We start from the raw sequence: 27,523 nt of genomic DNA on the forward strand, positions 1-27,523 counted from the left end.
CAATGAATACATATATCTTTCAAGAAGACAAAAAATGAAATGAGGTTAAAATCACTCAAATATTTATCATATGAAATATGAACACATAAAAACATGGCATCACATAAGCTATTCATGTCATAAAAAAACGAAAATACAAAATGTCAATCCAGTTTTGCATAAATATTAATACATATTCAATCAAGGTAAATTTATTCACCAACATTCAAAACAAAAAACATAAATAATAACAGAGAAATCTTGTGTTGAACAGGGATATTTTGCAGCTAGACTATACAACTTTTACCAAATGTCAGCAAGATAAGTTTCATTAATAAAGATTATACAAATAACCCCTTAGTTTACACATTACCATTTAGAATACTTAAAAATACACAAATTGTCTATTTACATTCCTAACAACAAAATGTTGTGGCAGTTTTTATTTGTGGTTAACTTATCATGACAAACAGTTTCAAATACAAATTGTGTCTGAATGTTTTCCATCTCATGAGTAATCCTTATTTCAGACAAAATTCAGCACTTCTGTAAAAATAATATAACAAAAATATAAGCTATTTGTTATTGTGTAAATCTATAAACATGACAAAATAATGAAATCTTCAGAAAGATACATTGCATATACGGTGGATCCATTGATTTCAAAATATAATAAATTTCATGGATTTAGTATGTAAAAACTATTTGAGAACTCACAAAATATATATCTACCATTGCACTGAAAGGAGCAAATTTTAAAACAAGAAATAATAAATCATTGAAACATTTATCTAATACAATGAAAAATGCTAACTACTGTAAATTCAGAAATAATTGCGTGCATTTATTATTGCGATTTTGTCGTTTTAGACTAAAATGCGATTCTAATTTTTGTGATATTGAGAACAATCCTGTTTAATTCATATAAAATATTTCAAAATGCGAGTTTAAATTATTGTGATTATAACCCTGTCACATTTTTCGCGATAATAAAAACATTGCAATAATTTCTGAATTTACAGTATTTCAATACACAGTAGTTTTCTAATTCTAAACAGACTAATTCTAAAATCTTCTGATCATGATAATGCTATTTTGAAATTGAGTAACCTGTAAGTAGGAATTTCATATCAATCAGTATCAAGTTTGACAGTCATTATGTAATCAGTCTATATTAGGACAAGATTGTTTCTTTACAATTTTGACACTGGAAAATGTGTTTTGTCGAAACAAGTCACCAATACAATGAAAATAAAAACCAGGAAATGAAATATAAATAAACTTTAAATGGCCAAAAATTGAATCTAAAGTGTACAATGCTTTTCATCTTAATTTAACTTTTAGATTTGAGTGTCACTGATGAGTCTATTGTAGACAAAACACACGTCTGGCATACAAAATTTGAATCCTGGTGTCTATGATAAGTTAATTTGTCTCATTTTCAATCATACCATATCTCCTTATTTTTTATAAAAACTATCATGAAATAGCAAAAATGACATGTATCATTATATAGAATGTAACAATTAGGTGCTATAAAGATAAAAGAAAAACCTGTCAATGCCACCCACCAATGAACATATTTAATCTGTTCAAGGACAATTACTCCAATATATATGTTTTGTTCTTTTAAACTTTTTCATAAATATCCTTCAAGAATAAAGTCATCAGATTGGTTACAATGCAATTTTTCATATAATTTCTATTTCCAAGAGGCATAACTCATGTAAAAATATTTGACCTTATTAAAAACTGTTTAAATAAATTACATTAAATTCCTACAAGGAATGTAGAGTGCTTACAATGCAATTTTGAATATAATTTACATTTCCTAGGATCATAACGCCTGTAAAAATTATTGGTCAGTGCTGATTTTTGAACTCCTATGAGACTGCATATATTTAGCCTTTGCATAAAAATCTGTCAAAAATGTAGGTTTGAGAGAGCTTTTAATGCAATAGTCCATAGAATTTACATTTGCAAGGGACATAACTCCTTATCAACAAGAAGTGTCACAGAATAGAAGTTCCTTCATAATATAAGTTCCAAAAGGAAAAAATATTCTGGAATACTATTTCCACAGGAATAAATATTACAGTATATGTTCCTAACGATATAAATGGTATAGAATATTTGTTCCAACAGGAATAGATATTATGACATTGTTTATAACAAAGTTTCCAGTGGAACTTCTGTTAGGCGGAACAAATATACGTTGACAGAAGCAAACCTGTATTGTGCAAAAACTGCCAGTTTGCTGATAAGGACTATTATATGAACATACTATATTTACTCTTGTATTGCTGATCATTTTTGCATTTTACATGTTTAACAAAGCTCCTATAGTTTTCACAATAATGGCCCAAAAATACAAAAAAATACATATTTCAAGTGCAACTACTCCAAAACAGGTAAACAGATTTTCCACAGTTTCAGGAGGGGTGCAGCTTGTCATGATGATAATTTTTGCAATTTACACTTTTTGCTAGTTCCTTCAATTTTTGAAAATATGTCAAGGAAATGCCAAAAAACTATTCTTCAAACCCACAAAAATAAAAAACCTGCAACAACTACATTGATCAATTGATTGTGGTTTGCTTCACATCCAGAGGAATATATTTCATGCATGTCCATAATGAGAAGAAATTAACAATAAAGCTTCATTGGCAGGCTTTGGTAAATTGGCTACACTAGATGAAGAGTGGGAAATTTGATCTGCCACAGAAAAAGAGAGTATTGTAAAGTAGTTTATTTTCCTGGAATTTAAATTTTGCAAGTTGTGGTTCAAAACCGGTTCACAAAGATCTCACTTTCAATTTTCTTGTACCTGATTCGAATCTTCTTTGCATAACAAAAATGAACAAGGGAATAATTTCACAAATTTATCTTAAATGGCAAAATTTTGTAAAAAAAACCCTGACGAAAATTTCCCCTTTACGGTAATTGTTGAATAGCAGTAAAAATTTTGCCTTTTTCAAGCCAACTATGGACCACTCAAAGGATTGTTGAAGGATTCTCTAACTTACAAATACCATTGCATTCTCCCTACATGCAAGATTTATATCCTCATACAGACTGGACATACACATCCTCTCTGCATGCATATCATGTTTACTGCTAAGCAGGACAAGTACAGAAGACAATAGCCTACTCCAGTTAACTTTTTGGTAAATCATTTAACAAATAAAATGAGTATTGTCTTCCTTAAGAAAACTTAGTCACCTTACATGCTATCACACTAAAAAAAATGCATCATTGAAACATGTTACATGATGCTAGGTCATTTAGTTTATGGTAACTTATATGTATGTTTAAAAACTAATCAAAGCCACAACACCATACAACATCATTTACATGGGTCATGTTAATTGTCACAGTCTGACAGGTATCTGACAATCTTTCAAAGATGCTGACACCAAATTGCCCTCCATAGATGTGTATGTGGACATGGATGGCTTGGGGCATCCCAATATTCAATTTTAAACTTCATTAAGAGGGGGAACTATAGAGATATTATGTAAGTATATTCTCCAATGGCTGAGCCAGACTAATAGTTTTGTTATAAATTAGGCTGTTAGTTTTCTCAATTGATTTGTTTCATATTTTTCATGTTGGGGCCTTTTATATTCGACTATCCAGTATGGGTTTTTCTCATTGTTGAAGACTGTACAGCTCCTATAGTTGCTTACATCCACTTCATTTGAACTTTGGTGGATAGTTGTCTCATTGGCATTCATACCACATCTCCTTATTTATATATTTATCATATATGTCATTAAACTGACATGATAGATGAATCTTTAGCATGCAATCTCTCAAAGTAATAGTTTGCTGAGAGAATTGTCAATCCATCCAGACATATCTTTCTCATGCTGAGCTTTATGTAAGTCTTTATGTTATTACTTCTTAATGCAGCATGCTCATAAGCACAAAAGCAAAAATAAATTTTGGTCTTTGGTTAAACCTGGCCACAGAAACTGTCTGTTATGATGATACAAAAATAAATCTCATCATTGAATGCAATTCTATATAAAACTATGGCACAGACATTACAATATAGCACAGACATTACAATATAGCACAACAATTTAACTAAATAGATTCATAGTAAAACACAGGCACTTTACAAACAATCATTTCATAAATACGTTTTCATCATTTAATAATATCTTCTAATGATAAATGTCCGGGCATCTAACAACATTGTTCAGACTTATTTTTTTTAATTTTTTTTTATAAAAAAAGTTTTAATTAATTTCACAAAACATAGAACAATTCAATTGAATGAAGTGAAATTCTTTCTCTCTTTCCTTGCATTTGCATTACAACACAAATACAATAAAATAAAAATTCACAACATGCAAATGGTGCATAAATTCATTTTGCAATTTTTTCTATCTCAGAAATTTTGTGATGCTATCAATATCGTTAATATTGTGACACGATAGGTTTCACAAAAATAATAAGCTGTATTTTAGATTTTGATAGTCTTATATGTATGCAAAATGTCTTGAAATCAAAAAAAAATAATGCAGTAGATTTGTCCATTGTTTACAAATTGCAATATTTAATGCATGCACAAATTCTGTATTTATAGTATTCACCATTAATCAATATTGAAAATTGGAGAAATTGGTAAAATTCATTCACCTAAGTCTATTTTTTTATGTAAAATATATCAAACTTGGCCAACAACATTCTCTAGCAGGGAAATGAATAAATAACAGTTTTCAACTCTTATAACAAGACCAGTATCAGTTTCACATGAATGTTAAATTACTTCAGATACACCTGAAAAGAATAAAAAATCTTCCAGTATAATTTTCAAGATTCTCATAAGTACATGCATAATAGTTTGTTTCTACTTTCCTTCAACATCAAGAATCTGATTCAAAAGATAGTTCACTTCCCCTTTTCCTAAGTGTTTTTTTATGGTGTAACTTTTCTTGTCCCTGTCTACGTAAGGCATTATTCAGTCTTGTGGCTCCCCACATCCACAGCCATTCAGGAATGCTATCTGATATCCATGCCTATAATAAAATAAAGTTATATTACATATACATACATTGGATGGATTATGAAACTCAGATCAGGAGGCATTTTATTGACTTAAACTTTGTCGTAAATGTAACCATCTGATGTAAAATTTGTTTTTTAAAGTGTTTTTTCTTCAATTTTCCACCTGAATGTAATGTGTTTACAGTACCCATGTAGCCATTCTGTTTGAATGATATCACTTGAAAGAAATATTGAGAAGATTCTTGTTTTGTTTTTGATTGTTGACTGCTAATAAATAAAGTACTATGAGTACTATGAGTATGATTTAACCTTTTTTTTTTAGTATTAAGAGAAAATCAAAGTATAGTGTTTTATTCATGCCTCCATCTTATTTATTTGTATTGAATGTCATTGGCGTAGATATATAAAAATGAAATATGCTATACATTTATAAAATGATAAATAGATGAAAAATTAACAAACAATAGTCATGCATGGTTTTTAAGCATTAAGAACGTCATTTTGCTAGAAAACTTAGTACTCAATATTTCAAACGCCGTAAAATATATTAGCTAAAGTACTGTCAATTTTACAGTGACAAATGTTATTTAAAAATTAAAGCACTGGTCTTGGAACACTGGGTCATGTAAGAAGTACAAGCTGCCTTGGCTGCCTTTAATACACTTGACTCTGTACTAAAGTAATCAGGATCCTTGAAACAGTTTATTGTAGCTTTTAGGAGGCTGTGAATTGTATTTTGAATCAATGCTTATCTGATGTCAGTTAGAACTGAAACTATTATATAATGTCCCAGGTTTGGATCTTCTTTAGCATGCTGAAGGTCCTTAATGTCTGCACTGGAGTGTGGCATAGTCAATGTTTCTTTGCTGAGTTGAAAATTTATTAAATGTTTTTTCGGCATCAAAACCTTCTGATCAATGTTTTGAAAACAACTTTCCACTTTTCTATCAATGCCGGTATTTATCGGTGTGTGCCATAGACAGAAGCCATAACAAGTTTTTAATATCCTATCACCTGTTTTTTGTTCAATCAAACTATTATCACTTGTTAATTAGCCACAGGCCAGGTCAAAATCTCCACATGTTGCCTAATCAGGTAATGTCAGTTACACAGGATATGTTCGATACACTTGGGTTTTTAGGCCTTCAATAACAAACATTTGTAAACATCATAATAAAAAATGGTGCCTGAAATTTTTCATTCATGATAATTTTTATACATGGGATTTTTTATCTCTTCAATGTGAGGACAGGAGGAGACCCCTGAAAATGGGATTGTTGTACTCCCATCGGGAGGTTCACATGTATGCATATATATTAAAATAAGGCAACTATCCACTTAAGACCAATAGATGTGAATGTTCACAACTATAGGTCACCATGCAGCCTTCAATAATGAGCAAATTTCATACTGTATAGTAAACTATAATAGCTCCCAGATAGACAAAATGTGAAACTTTCAAACATGAAAACCAATGGCCTGATTTATGTAAAAAAAATCAACAAATAAAAGAAGAACCTGTCTGAGGACACGAATGCCCCCACTCAAGCTTTGCAATCTTCCAAGTTAAAAAGGGGCATAACTCTAGAACAGTAAATGACTCACAACCCAAATTCGAACTCTGTCTGCATGTTGAGGTTCTAAGCATTGTGAATGAGTTTTATAAAATTCACAAACTTAAGTAAGAGTGATAAACAAAAATGGTACAGACAGAAGAACTGACAGACGGACGGTCAAGGATAACACTTTATGCCCTGTTGCCTACAGGGGGCATAAAAACAAATATCGCAAACAACAACCAACAATAACCTACAAATATATTTGAATACTTATTAAGTTGTTTTTCTCTCTAGTATTATTGATTTAAAACAATTTATGCAAGTATGAAAGTTACATGCAAATGAGCCTAACCCTGCTGTTGCTCATCACGGACAACTAAATTTAAAGAGATAAACTTAATTCAAACTAGACAAAGAGCATTATCACACCAACCTTTAAAGTAATTCACAGCCAGCAAAGTGTTTGCATATTGTAATCTTAAACTTAACTTTTTTGTTTATATACACATCTAAGATGTTAACAAGTTTGTAATACTTAAAAATCTATATTGAAAGTAAAAAAATTGTTTAAGACTAATTTTTGCATATCAAATCCTGTAGTTTTCATATTAAAAAAAACATCTCTCTTAAAATGACAACATGCTCTCTTTTTTCGAAATAATGGCTATGAGTATCAAATACTTCAAAAATAAGTAAATGTATATATCACTGTATACATGTACCTGTATAGTATGTGGCCAGTATCCTGATGTTCTGCTACTATATCCTAGTGTAGCTATTGCTGACTTGGCATAGTTATCTGCTGATGGTATAAATAAACCTGGTTTAGATAATGTCTGACTATAGCGTGTCATTCTAGTCGCAACATAAAATGGCATCAGAGACTGTACAATAACTCCTGAGTTCCGGTACTCATATTGTAATCCCCTGGCAAAATAGTCCAGGAAATACTGAAACATAAAATATCATCTTTTTGAGCTCAATGTACATAAATTATTGGAAAGTAAACAGATTTTCAGATATCTGATCCATTATCTGTTTAATTTTGAAGAAAAAGCCCATGGTATATTCTTATATATATAAACTCGCTGCAATTGTTTGCACCTGTCCTAAGTCAGGAATCTGATGTTCAGTAGTTGTCGTTTGTTGATGTGGTTCATAAGTGTTTCTCGTTTCTCGTTTTTTATATAGATTAGACCGTTGGTTTTCCCATTTGAATGGTTTTACACTAGTAATTTTTGGGGCCCTTTATAGCTTGCTGTTCGGTGTGAGCCAAGGCTCCTTGTTGAAGACCGCACTTTGACCTATAATGGTTTACTTTTATAAATTTTGACTTGGATGGAGAGTTGTCTCATTTGCACTCATACCACATCTTCTTATATCTATAGAAAAGATCCCTTTACTAAATGTTAGGTTCTTATGACTTTGTGTATATATCTATATATAGATACTATAATGGATGGTGACACTTTAATATAATAAATCATCTTATTTTATCTGTAAATTCCAGCATTGGGCAATTCTGTCAATTCATGCAGATATAGTAACCATGGTAATATTGTTTTTTTGTCTGTAGTGTGGACCAATGAAAAAAGTCTTAACAGTTTGTTCATACATACTTTATATACATCAGAATGTCCTGGTTAAATGAATAAACATAAAGCATTGTTGCAGTTCAGTGCAGAACGTTTGGACTTTTGTTTTATTAATATAAATTCCATTGATTAACTTTGACTTAAAGTGCACTGACCAATATTTGAAGAGTTATACACTTTACCCATACATTTTAAAAAGGAAGGCAAGCCCATCTACTGGTCATTTGAAAAAACTAATACAAAATGGATACATTCTTATTTATATCTATAACTACAGTTCTGTATACAGATAATAATTCTACACAATTGACTGAAAGCATTTGCAATGTAGAAAATATTTGATGATTGCAACAATGAAAATTACCAAGAAAATAAATGCAATTTAGGAAAAGCACATGCATGCCATCAAGTTTTGTTCCACTTGTTTATAAAATGTGTATTGGTATATAGTGCAAATAAATTTTTGTGATAATAATTGTTCAAATGTAAAAACTAAACTTTCTGGTAAGTGTTTTCAATTGCTTCTACTTTCCATGATTTTCACAATTTACGCTGCAGAACTATCAGGAGTTGATTCTAAAGTCTTAAGTCTGTATGTCTATATGAACATGGCAAAAATAAAGGGGGTGAAAGGATAAAGTTTACAATTTTTTAACCAAATCACAGAACTTATTTGAAACAGAGACTGAAAAAAATTGTCAATTTTTAGTAAAAATGATTTGTTAATAGCTATCTGAAATGTTGTTTTCGCTAATTAATTCTTTATGATTCAGACTGAATTCATTTCAATATAAATAATATAATTTTTTTGAACATCATATGGAGCATGCAAAATAATGGAAAATCTATCACTATAAAAAATACCTAAAGGGAGACAATCTAGTTTGAAGATTTCGAAAACTGACATTTTTTATTATTAACTCCATCATTCTTATTTCATGGGTCAACTTAAAAATTTTGGAATGCATCAATAATAGTGATATGTTTGCTTTACTTTGATATGGAATTCATATAATACATTTTCCATATCCAAAACAGCATATTAATATTATATATTATTTAAATAAAAGAACAGAGTTCCAATGTTTATATTTCCAAGGGCATCACTCTTTTAAAGAAAGTCGATCGTCCACCATTATAGAACTTGTCCGAGATATTGCTGATATTAACCAATAGTATATAGTTTTATAAAAAATCTGGCAAGAATTGTACCCTTCATTTCCAAGGGGCATAACTCTTTTAAAAAAAGGCAATCGTCCACCATTATAAAACTTGTCCGATATATTGCTGATATTAACATATGGCATAAGTTTTATAAAAATCTGGCAAGAATTGTACCCTTCAGAGTGCTAACAAGGCCATTTTCCATAAATTAAATATTTCCAAGGGGCAAGACTCTTTTAAAAAAAGTCGATCATCCACCATTATAAAACTTGTCTGAGATTTTGCTGATATTAACCTATAGTATAAGTTTTATAAAAATCTGGCAAGAATTGTACCCTTCAGAGCGCTAACGAGGCCATTTTCCATAAATTAAATATTTCCAAGGGGCATAACTCTCTTAATAAAAGTCGATCATCCACTATTATACAACTTGTCCGAGATATTGCTGATATTAACCTATGGTATAAGTTTTATTAAAATCTGGCAAGAATTGTACCCGTGAGAGTGCTAACAAGGCCATTTTCCATAAATTTGATATTTCCAAGGGGCATAACTCTTTTTAAAAAAGTCGATCAGCCACCATTATAAAACTTGTCCGAGATATTGCTGATATTAACCTATAGTATAAGTTTTATAACAATCTGGCAAGAATTGTACCTGTGAAAGCGCTCACAAGACTGTCGGACGCATGCACACACAGATGGACACACGGACAGACGCACCCCGTTTTCCATGTCCCCCGCAACACGTTACGCAGGGGACAAAAAAATGAAAGTTACAACAAATAGAATATTATAAGCAAGCAACAAGACATACTACGCTAACACTATTCTAACCGTTGTAGCAGCATACACTGTCATTTGTGGAGTAATTTTTGTACATGAACCTGAGGACACCATAACTATAGCTCCTTTTTTCCTGTAACAAACAATTTTTATACTCAAGTTTTACATTTTCTCTCAAAATCAGGCTCATAGGGTGAGAAAGATATGCTTAAATACCATAAAAGTACTATGTTCTATACCAGTGTGCATTTTGCTTAGACTATAGAAATTGTCAACAAAATATATGTTTAGCCCTAAAAATTGAAAATGAAGGCAGCAACCAACTTCTATATTTCAGTATTCCACTAAAGAAATAAATTGTTTTCTGAATGAACATTTTCTTTTCACTGAAAAAGTCTGAAATCAAAAAAGGGAGGGCAAATTTATGTAAGAATCTAAATATTCTTATCATTATCATCCTAAAGGTAAAAATTGGTGGTCAATCCAGGGGGTGAGTAGAGAGCATTAGCCCCAAACTTTTGATCGCCAAAACTTTTTTAAATCTTTTTTTTTTCATGATATGTATATAAATTTTTATTCAAAGTAGACCAAACTATTCTGGCCTTGCTCCGCTTGGTGATATGCATTCAAATATTGGGAATTATGCCCCTCTCCCTTTAAAAAATCCTTGATCTGCCCTTGAAAATAATATAGATGTAAAAAACTGTTTAAAGGCAATAAAACTGTGAGAGAGCCCACAAAAGGATATCCCACACCACCTTAAGTCTATTGAAGTAAGTATTCTCTATTATCTCCTCTTTATTATGTTTGATCTGGATTACTTCCTTTATGCACATCTTATCATCATAAGGTAGTGTTATACTTATATCCATCCTGAAGTCTAGGAAGAGTTCCACTTACAAGGAACATGGAAATACAAATGGACAGACAAGATAACTTCTATAGACTCCCCTCCCACTACCCCCCAAAATAAATTGTAGGATAAAATCAGTTCAACTGTGAAGCATTTGGGCAGCCATCCCAGATTATCAGGTACAATGTTTTAAAGATTTATAATTTTCTATTATTTTTAAATTGACAATTCATCTTCTTTTTTAAATATAAATTTTGGTCATCTCAATGAAAAATTTAATTTTGGTATTTTCAGTACTTTTATGGTATTTTAAACTGTCCTTCGATAAAAAAAAGGAATGCATTAAATACATTCAATCATCTAACCTTTGTTGCTGCATAAACAGTCATTTGTGGTGTGATTTGGGAACTTGACCCAGAGGCAAGCATGATAACAGCTCCCTTCCCTCTACAACAGAAAACATCTAGTCCAGATAATTATTCAACTATTTTGTGTTTAGCTTTCCTTTTAGAAGAAAATAAAGATATCAAAATGAAATATAAAATGCTCCGCTGGGCGCAGCTTGATACGACTGCAGAGGTCGAACCCTGAACAGTTGGGGCAAGTATGGACACAACATTCAAGCTTGATACAGCACTGAATTTGGATTGTGATTAAATATTTGACACAGCATAGGTTTCTGACACAGAGTGAATGTGGTCTAAGAACTTAAAAAGTTTTAATTTACCTATTCAAACCATATCATTATTATTTGCTTTTATATATAAATCAGGAATAACCAATTTTAAAAACGGAAAATTTTAAAGAAAAAAAAAGGAAAAAAAGGGAAAAAAAATCCCTCCCCCAAATTTTTTGAAACCCCTTATGATTCATCACCCCCAAACTCAATCCCAGCCTTCCTTTTGTGGTATGGTACCTTGCAGTACAATTTCAGAGAGATCCATACACAAGTTATTGTCTGGAAACTAGAAAAATGCTTGTTTTTAGGCCCCTTTTTTGGCCCCAAATTCCTAAACGTTTAGGGCAATTACCCCCAAACTCAAACCCAGCTTTCCCTTTGAGATGTGGACCCTTGTAGTACAATTTCATAAAGATCCATACACTTACACACAAGTTATTGTCATGTAACTAGAAAAATGCTTGTTTTTTTCCCCTTTTTGGCCCCTAATTCCTAACATTTTGAGGCAATTACCCCCAAAATCAATCCCAGCTTTCCCTTTGTGGTATGGTACCTTGCAGTACAATTTCAGAGAGATCCATACACTTGAACACAAGTTATTCTCTGGAAACTAGAAAAATGCTTATTTTTGGCCACTTTTTGGCCCCTTTTTCCTAAACGTTTTGGGCAATTACCCCCAAACTCAATTCCAGCTTTCCCTTTGTGATATGAAACCTTGTAGAACAATTTCAGAAAGATCCATACACTTACACACAAGTTATTATCATGAAACTAGAAAAATGCTTGTTTTTTGCCCCTTTTTTGGCCCCTAATTCCTAAAATTTTGAGGCAATTACCCCCAAAATCAATCCCAGCATATCCTTTGTGATATGGAACCTTGTGGTACAATGTCAGAGAGATCCATACACTAACACACAAGTTATGTCTGGAAGTTACAAAAATGTTTATTTTTGGCCCCTTTTTGGCCCCTAATTCCTTAACTGTTGGTACCATAACCCCCAAAATCAATCCCAACCTTCCTTTTGTGGTATTGAACCTTATGGTAAAATTTCATAGAGATCCATTCACTTAAACTAAAGTTAGAGTGCGAAAATCAATGTGTCTTTGGAAGACGACGTCGACAACGACGACGAGGTCATACCAATATACGACCACAAAATGTTTATGCTGTTGTATAATAAACTATTAGTGAAAACCATCATTCCATAAAGTCATAACTATCTGAACTACAGAAGATGATGCTGGGAACTTCAAGATTGTTTTGTTCTTTTCTCTGTATTTAAAAGTACAATCTTCATGCTTGAATAACCCTTATTTCTCAATGCATTCCGTGTAAGTTTACAAATCATAGTAAAGAAAGAATATAACATATTACAACAATAACTTAGGGAAGAAACACCCATTTACTAGAAATCTGAGCAATAAGTTTCTATTTTGATATTGGTTTCAAACTTATATAAATGAAATTATTTTTGCTGGCAGTGTTTTGTATACATACTAACCTTTGAACCATCTGTGGCATTATGAGATGTGTCATCTGTAAATAAAACACTAGAATTACATTTTTTTCCAGAATATAAATAAAAAACTTTGCAATGCTGTGCTATGAATGTGTTAATATAAACAATAAGACATTTTATTTAGAGAAATCACCTCTGGTCTCTGCAATTGCTGCTGTCAAGAGTAAAAGTATAATGTTGACTTACAAATATGAAACAAATTTATCAGTAATAAATTAAAATGCAGGGTGCAGCTTGATACAACCACAGAGGTCAAACCATTAACAGTTGGAGTAAGTATGGACACAACATTCAAGTTTGATACAGCTCGGAATTTGGATTGTGATTAAATATTTGACACAGCATTGGTTTCTGACACAGAATGAATGTGGTCTAAGGACTTCAAAATTTGAAATTGGACATTTACCGATTATGATCCAATATCCAAAATCTAAATACATGGTAAGTTTCAAGAATCCCAAGAATTCAATTTTTAATGAAATCAAACAGAGTTTAATTTTGGATCCTTTGGACCTCAATGTGGAATAATTTGATAATGGGGCCCAAAATCCAAATACACAGTTAGATTCAGCATATCAAAGAACCCCTTATATTACATTTTTGTTGAAATCAAAACAAAGTTAATTTTGGGCCCAACTTGGACCAACTTGAAAACAGGGCCTAAAATCAAAATACTAAATATACCGTTAGATTCAGCATATTTAAAGAACCCCAAGAATGCAACTTTTGTTGAAATCAAACAAAGTTTAATTTAGGACCCTTTAGACCTTAATGTGGGCCAATTTGAAAACGGGACCCAAAATTAAAAATCTTAATACACGGTTAGATTCATAATATTAAAGAGAAATCAAATCCCAACCTTCCTTTTTTGGTATTGAACCTTGTGGTACAATTTCATAGAGATCCATAGACTTATACTCAAGTTATTGTCTTGAAACCAGAAAATCCTTTTTTTTTTTACTCTTTTTGGTCCCTAATTCTGAAAAGGTTTAGGCCATAACCCCCAAAATCAATCCCAACTTTCCTTTTCAGGTATGGTACCTTGTGGTACAATTTCATAAAGATCCATACACTTATACACAAGTTATCATCCTGAAACAAGAAAAATACTTTTTTTTTGGTCCCTAATTCCTAAACAGTTAGGACAATAACCGCCAAAATCAATCCTATCCTTTCTTTTGTGATATGGAACCTTGTGGTACAATTTCATAGAGATCCATTCACTTATACTCAAGTTATTGTCTGGAAACCAAATGTCTTCGGACAACAACTACAATGTTGACAACATCATACCATTATAAAAATCATATGTTGTGCCCTCAACAAACTGTGAACATGATGAATAGAAACTATGGTTGACATTTAATCAAAGTATATCTATAAATAGCATAGCAAAGAAAGATCTACTGAGTAAGGTTATTTTTTTTTTACAATCTCTTTTAAACTGGAAGCAGTTTAAGGCTTGACATATGGCAGAAACATGTGTCTCTTATTGTAGGCTAGATGTTGTCATCAAGATGTCTTTTATGAGCTCTAAGGTAAATCTTTAGTAGTATCTGTCCAATTGTCTTCACAACTATTATACTCTATGGGCTGGTTAGAGCTTGACATAGGAGAAATTCTTATTGTAGACTAGATGTTGACATCAAGCTGTCTTATGAGCTCTTACATTGTGTCTTAGGATAGGTAATTCTTCTTCACAACTATTGAACACTCAGGGCGGATTCGAGCTTGACATATGGAGACACATGTGTCTTTTATTGTAGCCTAAATGTTGACATCAAGATGTCTGATTAGCTCTTAGGTAAATCTCTGGTAGTATCTGTTCAATTTTATTCACAACTATTATACACTTGACATATGGTAGGCACATGTGTCTCTTATTGTAGACCAAATGTTGACATCGAGATGTCTTATTGGCTCTTAGGTAAATTGGATCAATTTTTATGCCCCATTTATGCACATTGTTTTTCGGTCTGTGCGTCCGTTCGTTCTTTCGTCCGTCTGTCCCGCTTCAGGTTAAATATTTTATTCTTTCAGGTTAAAGTTTTTGGTCAAGGTAGTTTTTGATAAAGTTGAAGTCCAATCAACTTGAAACTTAGTACACATGTTCCCTATGATATGATCTTTCTAATTTTAATGCCAAATTAGAGTTTTGACCCCAATTTCACGGTCAACTGAACATAGAAAATGATAGTGCGAGTGGGGCGTCCATGTACTATGGACACATTCTTGTATTCACAACTATTACATGTTTTATACACTTGACATATGGTAGGCACATGTGTCTCTTATTGTAGACCAAATGTTGACATCAAGATCTTTTATTAGCTCATAGGTAAATCTTTGGTAGTTTCTGTTTGATTGTCATAATAACTATATTGTGTGCTTGGGGCAGGATAGAGCTAGACATATGGTAGACACATTTGTCTATCGCTGTTGACATCAAGATGCCTGATTATTTTTGTGTTGTGTAGTGTTGTTTAATTGACATTTACTTCACATGTCCTTTTATAGATATTCAAATGAATGTTAGTTTTTCTCGAATTTTACATACCATAGTTGCTGCTGCTACATTGACATTCACTAGTGACCACAATCTCTGTAAAATATCAAATTATATAAAAAAAATCTGCTAATACATGTACTCTCAAATTCATTAGTGGCCACAATCTCTATAAAATATCAAATCATCAAAAAATGTCTGCTAAAACACTCTGACGCATTCACTAGTGACAATAAATTTTGTAAAATATAAATTACTATAAAATGTTTACTGCCACACAAACAATTCACCTTTGTCAAATATCAAATGACTGTATAATGATTGCTGTCAAACTCACTTTCTCTATTAACATCAACCTGTCAAATATTAAATAATTGAAAAGATCGCTAGGGGCCCTATTTGGCTTAAATTTGGAGTATTTCAAAATACGGTGATTTTTGCTTAAATATAATTGGTACGCGAGTGCAAAGTTCAAAGCGTAAGGACTTTCAAATATTACAAATATTCACCAAAATTTTACAGTTTAAGATAGCATAAAATAAATATGTTTTTTCAAAAAAATGACAAAATTGCCTTCTGACACATATTTGTGAGTTTATAGAAATATTGTACACATGCAAATAAAAAATAAATATTTACATGAAAGATGTTTTTCTTTATTGACAAACATTATGGTTAATTATTTAGTTACACACTACAGCTTTTGGCTATATTTTCAGTGCCACTATTTCCCCAAGGAAGTACCAGTTTCATATTCTAATCTTTAAAATTTCCCGATCTTAATTACTTTTTACAACACAATCAACAGTTTTGCAGGTTAAAAGGTACAGCAAAGTAGGTTAATGTGATGCAGTGGCTATGTATCTATTTTATTCTAAATGAAATATTTTGCATGGATTATTAATTTTCTTGAAATGTGAGGAGGAAATTTAAATCAACTGTCAGCTGGAAATTTACTGAAAGAAATTTGGTTGCCTGGACATTATCCATTTACTGTTACTTGACCTTAAATTTAATTTCATTTCATTTCACTTACTGCGGATTCATTTATTTAGGTCGGTACCAATTTTCATTGATTGAGAATATAATGTAGTATCTTGGATATTTGATTTTGTGGTTTTGCAAAAGTTGTATACAAGCCTATAGAATATCTATACTTTGATGAACTTTTAAATTCTTTGTTTCCCAATACCCATAAAATCAACAAAAAATGGTACCCGAAAAAAATCATGTTTGAAAATGATAATGAATCCACAGTATTTGCCATTTTTTTAAATGAACTAAACATAGTCTTCATTTTTTAATAATATTAACAAACTGATATAAACAGAAACTGCTTTGGTTTAGGAAACCCCGACAATCACACAGATAAAAAAATTGAAATCATGTCTTATCATTGATAATTTTTAATTTTTTTCTAGGTATTGTGTACGATTTTATTCCATGTACATTTACTCCATATCCTTTCATTTTCTACTTATCATGCTTATTGATGAGACAGTGCAATTTTGACTAAATACTCTGTGAATCTGCTTTCAAGCTGAGGACAAAAAAGTGTGATATGAAAAACAAGATGATGAGGACGACCTCGGACCATTTAAGACAACAGAAGTGATCCCTGTGCGTTGCCCTAGTTGGACATTGTCAGGTGACACAATAATAAGAAATGGAAAAATTTTCAGATTACCTTCTAATTCTACATACCTCTACAGGAACATCTAAGAAAAGCTGAGGAAATTCATACATTACACCAACATTGTTTACTGTAATATAAAAAAAATATCAGATAATTTTCTTTATTATGAACATGAGAAGGAAGCTTTGTAATTCAATAGACTATGTGGCTGGGGAGTGGGGAACTGTTTAATAAGATTCTCTATTGCTTTATTATTCAACATAATGCCTTTTTGGCATAATGGCAATTGGAGATTATAGACAAAATTATTTAAAAAAATAAGCTGTTTATTGATGCATGAGTCTGTGAGGAATGGATTTGAGGTTGATATAACTTGCATATTTGTCGAAAACTTAGTATTAAGATACCCAAGTAAGAGTAAGGAAATTAGTACATTAAACACCTACTTTAGTCACTATAAAAGATTATATTTATAGTCCAGTTGCAAAGCCCCCCAATATTTCATTAATATTGAGGAAGAGAAGGAATTTGCAATGAAAAATCAAAGTATCATTGGTGCTGTGAGGCAGCCAACCTGACTTGAGCATCCATATATGAATTATTACAGTAAGTCTTTTCTTAACGAATGTTTCATTCAAAGCAGTTAATTATTAGTGAAGAAAAGAAAGAATATTGCTTATTAATTTTTTACGCATACCGGTAATCACTTCACAGTGCATGTGAGACCTCCAACATGGAGCAAACAATCCATAGGCGGATCCAGGGGGGGCCCTGGGGGGCCCGGGCTCCCCCTTTCATGGGAAAAATTTGGTTGATTATATAGGGAATCACTGAAGCATGACTGGAGCGTGCCCCCCTTAGGTCAGTCAGCGGGCCCCCCTTATGAAAAGTTCTGGATCCGCCACTGCAATCAGACCTCAATGCAAGTTCAAGACGGTCCCTTAAGCACCAGATTGAGTGGGACATGTGATAAAAACTTGCATTACAATTTGTTTCCTCCTTCAACACATGCCTTCTCATGAACAATAATATTCTTTGTTTGAACATATAAGTCAAAAACTGTGTTAAATATTGTATCTGTTATTATTATACACAAACAAAGTTTCATACCTAGTATACCAATTTCTTTGTCTTTAATTTGATTCCAAATCTTCTCATAAATTTCTTTTCCATGAGCAAAATCAACAGCTATTGTACAGGTTTCCACTTTATATTGTTCTTCTAATTAAATAGAACCATAACATCGTATAACAAATGTGTAATGAGAACTTGTCTAAAAACTTTAATGTATACAAAAATATCAAATATTGTTATCTTCCTAAACTAAATTCAAGTGACTAAAAAGGGTGCTAATTGTAAGAATATGGATTACTGCATAAAATTGAGAATAGAAATGGGGAATGTGTCAAAGAGACAACAACTGACCAAAGAGCAGAAAACTTATGCATGGTAAGTTTGAATTTCACTTCATCAATATATGTTTGTTACTGTAAATTCTGAAATTTTTGCGAAGTTTTATTTATTGTATAAAAATATGAAAACTTGAATTTCAAAAATTTTATTAGCAATATAAATCTGAAATCACAATAATTAATCTCACATTTGTAATTCTGATCTTTTATAAAGTAAATATATTTGATGACCATGATGACACTCAAAGGAACTCAGAGGCTGAGTTACTCCTTCCTCAAGTTAGGTTTGAATTGGTTCAGCCATTTTTAGAAGTCCAGTTTTCAAAATTCGACAAACCAGTAACTAGAATAGGCCATGATAATATAATGGTTGATGAATCAGCAGCAAAGAAACAATATTCCAAAAACTCCTTGTGACATTTCATTCATTTTATTCTGCTTAAGGGCTATCAAGAAAATGATTAAAATGTGAATTGAGAAAGGACTTAATTCAGATTCCAAGAAATAGTGACAGCAATACCTTATATGACTTTTGGCCCAATGAACTTAATATCGATTGGAATTATAGCCATGGGTTCTATTTTTTTTTATTAACTAATACAAACTAGTCTCTAGGATGAAACCAATGCCTATCTAATTTAAATTAGAACTTTATAGGAATCTCCTTTTCAGATATGTTGCAAAATTCAGTTTTAGTTAGATTGAAGTCAATGGCTACTTTTAGTTCATCTCAGCTTTCACATCTCTATTCTAATGACATAACTGGTGTCCTAAGGCCAATCTTCCTTTTTCAAAAGTGGCATTTTTTCTTAATCTTATACTGTTCATACAAACTTAAGATCTGCTTATACTTTATGAAACCAATGAAAAGTGGCAATGTTCCAAAACCACTTGAACAGGCTAGCATTAGAAATACTTGGGTAGATCTATTTAGCATATATACCTATATCTTTAGCTGCTCTGTATAACTTATTCTCTCCTCTACTTATCATAACAACATGTAATCCTCTACTGGCTAGTTCTTTGGCATAGGCTAATCCAATACCTTCACTACTACCTGTTACAACTGTAAAAATATATCATGTCACATGCTGATATCAATTGAATTAATAAAAACCAAAAGAGAAAAAAAATACAGCATTATTATATTCTTTTTGCTTATACAAACACGAATGTTTTTGGCAAGAAAAATACATGTAATTTGTAACCAGTTTTTTGTTAGAAAGTGTTTCAAGTCAGTGGCAAAAATTGGTGACAGTAAACATATTTTTTTTAATCTGGCTTTTGTCAAATACATGTAGGCAAGCATCCATGGCCGGATATGTATAGATTATAGGGTATTCTACACCTTGATTTTGAAAAATGTCAGCTGTGAGCCACAATGTGAACCTTTTGGGGAGTGAGAATAGTGAACGAGCGAAAAATCTTCACACTATGTTGAGCGGCTGATATTTTACGATATCAATACCCAAAAGCCCTGATAATCTGTTTATCATGCTATTTCTAGTTTTTTCCCCCTCCCTTAGACAGTTTTACGCTTGTCCAGTTGATAATGTCTCAGACTCACCTTACATATTGTGACGTCACTGATAACTTCTGCTGAAGCATTGTGACATCACTGATAAGTTTTGATCACATCTAAAGGCTGTGATACGAGAATAATGGAGCCATTAAGCGACGGATATAAGCAAAGGGAAGTACAAGAAAGTTTCCTATGACAATCATGATTTCACCAACAAGCAATTTATACATTCTTTAGTTAAAATTTTCAAATCAGATTGATTTTTTGCTTTTTGGTTGCTAAAAATTGGATAAAAGGCCTCTGTATCACTTTGAAAGTTATCATGCTTTACATAGACAGAAGCCCATTTTGTCTGGTATTGAACATGTTGAACCAGTCTGCAATTGATATGAGGATGAACAGTAACATGAGTGAGAAAATTAATAAAACGAAAAATTAATATACTAATGAACTCAAAATTGTTAACTTTTTTGTCCTTTTTTCTTTTCTTTTCGCAATTTGGTAAATCAAATTATTTATTGGTCAGCCATCTCTAATGAAACCAATAATGTAGAGTATCTCTCAAAGTTACTGATGGTTTTAAATGACATATCCAACTAAGTAAGACATCACATGACTTTGGTGACATAGGAGAGCCGCCATTTTGTGTTATATTGCCCCATATAAAATGCATAGGTGCTTCAATAAAGTTCAATCTTCTCATTAATCTGACCCGTTTTCTAACTTTTGCAACTTAATCCTTGGTATTCCAACATAATTCTACCAAACAATGTTGGTTCTGACAGTTTAATTATTGATTAAATTACGTCCCTGGACATTCGTAAATATCTCACTTTTTCTCATCATTTCCCAATTGACTCAATGCTAAATCTAGTGACCCCACGTCTACTTGTACTTTAAATTCACAAATTCCGTAAATAAAAGTAAAACTTTGCAACTCGATTGAGTATATCAAAACATATATCTGGCGAAGTATTCTACTTAAAATAGTTTAATTCGAGGGCAAATTATGTCCCACATCGATTTAAAAAAGTGATTTTTTCTGGATTTTTCAAAATGGCGGATGTGTTTGGGAGTGTTGCATGTATTTTTAATCATCGTGTATTTTTCATGCAGAATCTGTGCTGTTTCTGTTATTTTTGTTGTTGTTGATATATTGATACGTTTGATTTCAAAATTTATTGATAAAAAAAAATTATTTCAAGTGTGAAGTGAAACATAGCAGGGCAAAGTCAAAATAAATGGTCCAAATTTTAAATTTTTGACCAAATTTCAACATTGTTTCAGTGCACTTTCTTTTGTTGTATCTTGATACATATACATTTAAGTTAATAAATCCAAAAGGATATAAAAAAGTATAAAGAAAATAAAAAAGGTCTGAAACTTTATTGACATAAACCAATAAATAAAATTTAAATCAAGTATACATTTTTGGAATATGATTTCAGACAAACAATATCAAATATTTATATTTTTTTCACCCCAATTGATTGCAGAGATCCAAACATTACTTTTGATGCAATGATTAATAATCTCCTCTTTGATTATCACTTTTTTTTTTATGTTTTTGGCTTTTTTTTTGTATCAATTCACTTAAAATTGATTGAAAAAGTTTTGATTAAAACATAAATCATTAATTAGTTGATAAAAAAACTTCTCCATATTAAAATGAACCCTTTTTTAAATTCACAGAGGAAAAAAACTGATTGATAAATCTTTTAATAAAGAAGATATATCAAAAAGAAAATACATCCACTTGTTGCACTCCTGACATATTATACACCAAACAAAAAATACAGAAACTAGAACAAAATACTCATGATTTTTAAAAATTTGTAATCATTGCTGATTTATAAAGACCTAAATCTGTTATTTGAATGTTATTTCTATTTTAACTTATGCATCTTATGCACTTCAGTTCATATTTAAATTGATTTCTCTGACACATTATTATTAAAATCAGGTTAAGTTACCAAACAATGAACTAAATTCTATTAAATATTCAGCAGAATTGTTGTTTGACAAATTATAAAGAGATCTGCAATCTTCAAAGTTTTTCTGAACCATAATTTCTTTTTAAATTATTACCTATATAAGGTACTTTATTTCTCCTATTCTGTTGCACTCCTGACACTCAATATATATCATATCAAAACAGTTATACATCATCAAAATAGCCCATGATTTCTAGATGAAGTGTATATACCTTTCAGATTTAACGTTTTAATTTCATTTAAATAATATTTTTGAACTTTTTCATATCTATTACTTATTGTATACAGAAGTTCAAGTCTCATCACATTACGCTACTATTTTTTTTTAAATGGCAGTCTTTGCTGTTTTAGAATGAGCTGAATTTTGTGGCTTGTTGTGTAGAATATTACTGCAAAATATCTTTGGAAAATCTCAAGTATTAAAAAAATGACGTTAAAAAAAGATGCCAAAATTGTCAGGAGTGCAACACTTTTTTGTGACATTTTGAAAAAAATACTTTTTAAAGACACAGCAAATTGTTGTCTGAAGATATGTGCCTTAAATTCTAATTTGCTTTACAACTATTATGTCTTAGTGATAATTTAAGCTCAGAATGAAGCTTTTCCATTAAACCATTTTGATACAAAAGTAGTGCCCTGTCAGGAGTGCAACACAAAAATTAGTACAACTGAGGAATAAATGATTTTGGAATATATGAATCACACTTAAACATAAACAAAAGTCAATCCTGTAAAAAAGATATGTCCTTTCCAGAATAAATACTTTATTAACCTGATTATTGATATAAATAATGTGTGATAGTCAAGTAAAAAAGGCTTCCCTATAAATGGTCAGGAGTGCAACTTTGAAGTTTAAAGACTCACACTTAATAAATACAAAAGCCAACATATTGTTCTGTTTTATTTTTCAAAAGATACTATACTAGATAAAAGATTGCACCCAAAGAGTAGCCTGATAGACAAGGAATTTATCTTTCTGCACCATTTCTTTGATGTTTGGAGTGCAACAGTTTTAAAATGTTATTTTCTTGGACTTATATTTTAAGATAATATCAGCTCCTTATGACTTATTTGCCTTCAAATATGTTTTCTTGCTACTTAGGCTACATGTATGAGTTATAATAAATTCCTAAAGGTGAATTTCAAAGCAGGACTTTTCCAAAAATTATTGTTTGTCACAAGCAATTATATCTGAATGATGAATTTTTATATAATTTTTGAATTTAGGAAACTAATTGTCATAAACTGTGTCTTTTGATAAGAAAATAACCATATTTCAATTTAAAAGTTTTATAATGGTTTCATGTAATACTAATCAAATTATTATATCTGTAATAACAAACAATTAATTGTGTTGAACTCCTGACATGAATTTTCCATAACAAGCAGTTTTGCACATTTTGAGTTCAATTTTTATGATCCAACCTTTGAATGAATGAAAGATGGGAAAGATGGTTGTGAAACTGAACTTTAGAAGAAAATCAGACAGGCTAAGTGCATACAAACACACCATCAAAGTCAACAACAACTTCAATTTTGATGAGCAGAAAATTGAGAAAACTCTGAAAGAAGATCCACCTAAAGAAAACACTAGACAAGTATAAGCAAAGAAAACAAAACAATGTAAAATTAAATTACAAAGACTTAGACCTGAAGGCAAAAACACAGATGGAGAAAATGAAAAAAAACAAAACAGAGATTGGCAACAGAAGAGAAGAAGAAAATTGACACAAACCAAAAAAGTTGCAAACCAACAGAAAAATGTCCAGTCGAGAAGCAAAAGTACCGGTGCAGATACACTTTCTAGAAAAATCAGAAAGAGAAGACAAAGTATAAGGAAATTCTTCCTTCTTCAACCCAAACCTTGGCCTAAAACAATTGAATACCTTATATTCACAGCTACACCAAGGCAGTTGTAAGAGCTAATCAGTACTGATGGAAGTGTGCAAGAAATTGATGGGTGTCAAAGTGGAAACAAAGTTGAGAGACCCCTTAAGATCTGGAAACTGTTGAAAAGAAACTGGCATTTTCAAAAAGATAAGAAGGCTACCTGAAAAGTTTAGAACTAAGGGACTCTTTGAAAATGCCATTTTCTTTTCAACAGTTTTCAGATCTTTGAGGGGTTCCTCAACTTTGTTTATACTCAACATGTTCAAGACTCATCAATTTCGTGCACACAGCTGCCATCAGTTCTCATTAACTCGGACAACCACCTTGGTGTAGCTGTGCATGGATATGATGTGCTCAATTATTTTAGCCCAAGGTTTGGGATGGTCAGGAAGATAATGTCTTATTCTTTGACTTCTCTTTCTGATTTTTCTAGGTATTGTAACTGCATCTGTACTTCTGCTACTAGACTGGACAATTTTCTGCTGGTTTGCACCTTTTTTAGCTTGTGTCAATTTTCTTCTTCTTTTCTGTTGCCACTTTCTCTGTTTTGTTTTCATTTTCTCATATGTGTTTTTAATTCTGGTCTATGTTTTTTGAATTTAGTTTTACATTGTTTTGTTTTCTTTGTACTTTCTTTGTTTATATTTGTCTAGTTTGTCCTTCAGATTTGGATCTTCTTTCAGTGTTTTTCTCAATTTTCTACTCCTCAAAGTTGAAGTTGTTGTTGACTTTGATGGTGTGTTTGTATGCACTTAGCCTGTCTGATTTTCTTCTAAAGTTCAGTTTCACAACCATCTTTCCCATCTTTCATTCATTCAAAGGTTGGATCATAAAAATTGAACTCAAAATGTGCAAAACTGCATGTTATGGTAAATTCATGTCAGGAGTGCAACAAAATTAATTGTTTGTTATAACAATTATAATAATTTAATTAGTATTACATGAAACCATTATAAAACTTTTAAACTGAAATATGGTTATTTCCTAATCAAAAGACAAAGTTTAAGACAATAAGCTTCCATAATTTGAAAATAATATGAAAATTCATCATTCAGATATTTTTGCTTGTGACAAAAAATAATTCTTGGATCAAAGTCCTGCTTTGAAATTCACCTTTAGAAATTTATTATAACTCATACATGTAGCCTAAATAGTTAGAAAACATGTTTAGATGCAAATAAGTCATAAGGAGCTGATATTATCTTAAAATATAAGTCCAATAAAATAAAATTTTAAAACTGTTGCACTCCTGACATCAAAGAAATGGCTCAAAAAGATAAATTCCTTGTTTATCAGGCTACTCTTTGGATGCAATCTTGTATCTAGTATAGTATCTTTTGAAAAATAAAACAGAACAATATGTTGGCTTTTGTATTTATTAGATGTGAGTCTTTAAACTTCAAAGTTGCACTCCTGACACTCATAGGGAGGCCTTATTTACTTGACTCTCACACATTATTTATACCAATAATCAGGTAAATGAAGTATTCATTCTGGAAAGGACAAATTTGTTTTACAGGATTGACTTTTGTTTATGTTCAGGTGTGATTCATTTATTAAAAAAACATTCTATTCCTCAGTAGTACTAATTTATGACAGGGCACTACTTTTTTTCAAAACACATCTGTATCAAAATGGTTTAATGGAAAAGCTTCATTCTAAGCTAAATTCATCACTAAGACATAATAGTTGTAAAACAAATTAGAATTTAAGGCACATACCTCCATACAACAATTTGCTGTGTCTTTAAAAAAAAGTATTTTTTCAAAATGTCACAAAAAAGTGTTGCACTCCTGACAATTTTGGCATCTTTTTTTAACATCATTTTTTTAATACTTGAGATTTTCCAAAGATATTTTGCAGTAATATTCTACACATCAAGCCACATTATTTGAAATTACTTTATTCAATCAAATGATCAGTATGATTGATAAATATTGCTTTATATGCAGGGAACCATTTATTTGGACTTTGCCCAGCAGGAAACATATATTTTGACAGATATATTGTTTCCAGAAAATAGTTAACACTGAAATTACAAATTTATTTGTAATAAAAAATTATTTTTCACTTTTTTGGGGTTTTTTTCCCCCTTTTCTGTATAATTTATTTTTATTTTCAAAAATATATAACTTTTTTATAGAAAAAAATGTTTTCGTCTCTAGAGAGAAAAAAATAATGCCCAACAAAAGATAAATGCTCTGTACCTTTTAAAGTTAATCCCTTGACGAACAGGTGAAGTCGAATTAAGGTTATAATGTTACATAACAACAAATTGTCAGGTAATGCAAAGGAATCGTGTCAAACCAAAAGCCACCAGGTGACATTAATATCCTTGAATACACATGTATTTCCAGAGTTAAGATTTTGTTATATATACAAACGTTGTAAGTGCACCAATAAATATTTTCTCTTTCCCGTGTACACACCTGAAGAAATATATACCATAAAGAACTTTAAGAAAAATGAATATTATGAAAAATTCTTCGATAAGTTGATTTTTGCTTAAAAAAAAATAAAATATTAATGTTACACGATAATTGTTTTGAAACAAATACTCTCATTCAAATTTTATATTTGATAGTTTTTTTTATTATTTTATAGAAAACGAGACTTCATTGCATATGATTTTTGTCATTAATTTTTTTCAATTCAATATAAGCAAAATCCAGTATGTTCCAAATATTTAATTACAATCCAAATTCAGACCTGTATCAAGCGCGAATATTGTGTCCATTTTTGCCCAGGCATTTAAACCGATATTGAAATTTTAACTTGTGTACAAAAACTTGTGATTGCATACATTTCAACATGGTATACCCGCTCATATTTATCGACAGAGTTATTAGTCCTGAATAGGACTGATATAGTTGGGTATGTTGTGGTTTTTTGTATCATGTGTAATGTTATAATTTGTTAATGTGAAAATACTTGAGACCTTGGTAATGAGATTCAAAATCATTTATTTGCAGTTTGAATTTTGCAAAAATCAGTATTTAATTAGTTATTTATACGGACTTTGTCCTCTTTCTTGTTCTGAATATGCATGAAATATTTGCCACTGGACGCTAAGCAAATATCAATCAATCAATCATCTTTAACAGGTAATAACTACCTCATCTTGAAAAAAAGCTTTAAAATATCAATTCAGACAAAACAAAACAAATTCTCTATATTTAAATTACCCGCCCATGCTCCAAAACGTTTTTTGTAATTGCTGATATACGAAAGTTTGCTCAGGAGATGGTCGTTTGTTGCTTTTATCAATCCTATGAGACATTGTAGCGTTCGTTTACAAGCATAAAATACACCAATAAATGCTAAAATATCTCTGGTATTTGTACATGTTCTTTCTAACTCTTTAAGGAGAAAGTCAAAGCTGTCAACTACCGCCATTTCCCGACCTTACT

At 31.2% G+C, this 27,523-nt stretch overlaps 1 protein-coding gene across 2 annotated transcripts; it reads right to left on the bottom strand.

The window, feature by feature from the left end:
• Nucleotides 1-40: 40 nt before the first annotated feature.
• LOC127705898 (inactive hydroxysteroid dehydrogenase-like protein 1) lies at nucleotides 41-27,523 on the bottom strand. Of its 2 annotated transcripts, none has more exons than XM_052210261.1 (9): nucleotides 27,299-27,523; nucleotides 19,651-19,773; nucleotides 18,406-18,516; nucleotides 17,364-17,422; nucleotides 15,711-15,755; nucleotides 13,136-13,170; nucleotides 10,153-10,234; nucleotides 7,280-7,507; nucleotides 41-5,009 (listed from the first exon to the last, which is right to left on the bottom strand). In XM_052210261.1, the coding sequence occupies exons 1-9, from the start codon at nucleotides 27,507-27,509 to the stop codon at nucleotides 4,857-4,859; spliced, it is 1,047 nt and encodes a 348-aa protein (XP_052066221.1). In that variant the 5' UTR covers nucleotides 27,510-27,523; the 3' UTR covers nucleotides 41-4,856. The 2 variants fall into 2 exon arrangements, with proteins under 2 accessions (XP_052066221.1, XP_052066222.1); XM_052210262.1 differs by lacking the exon at nucleotides 10,153-10,234 and adding an exon at nucleotides 11,320-11,401.

The sequence above is a fragment of the Mytilus californianus genome, unplaced genomic scaffold (genome assembly GCF_021869535.1).
Source record: "Mytilus californianus isolate M0D057914Y unplaced genomic scaffold, xbMytCali1.0.p SCAF_6, whole genome shotgun sequence".
Classification (NCBI taxonomy): domain Eukaryota; kingdom Metazoa; phylum Mollusca; class Bivalvia; order Mytilida; family Mytilidae; genus Mytilus; species Mytilus californianus.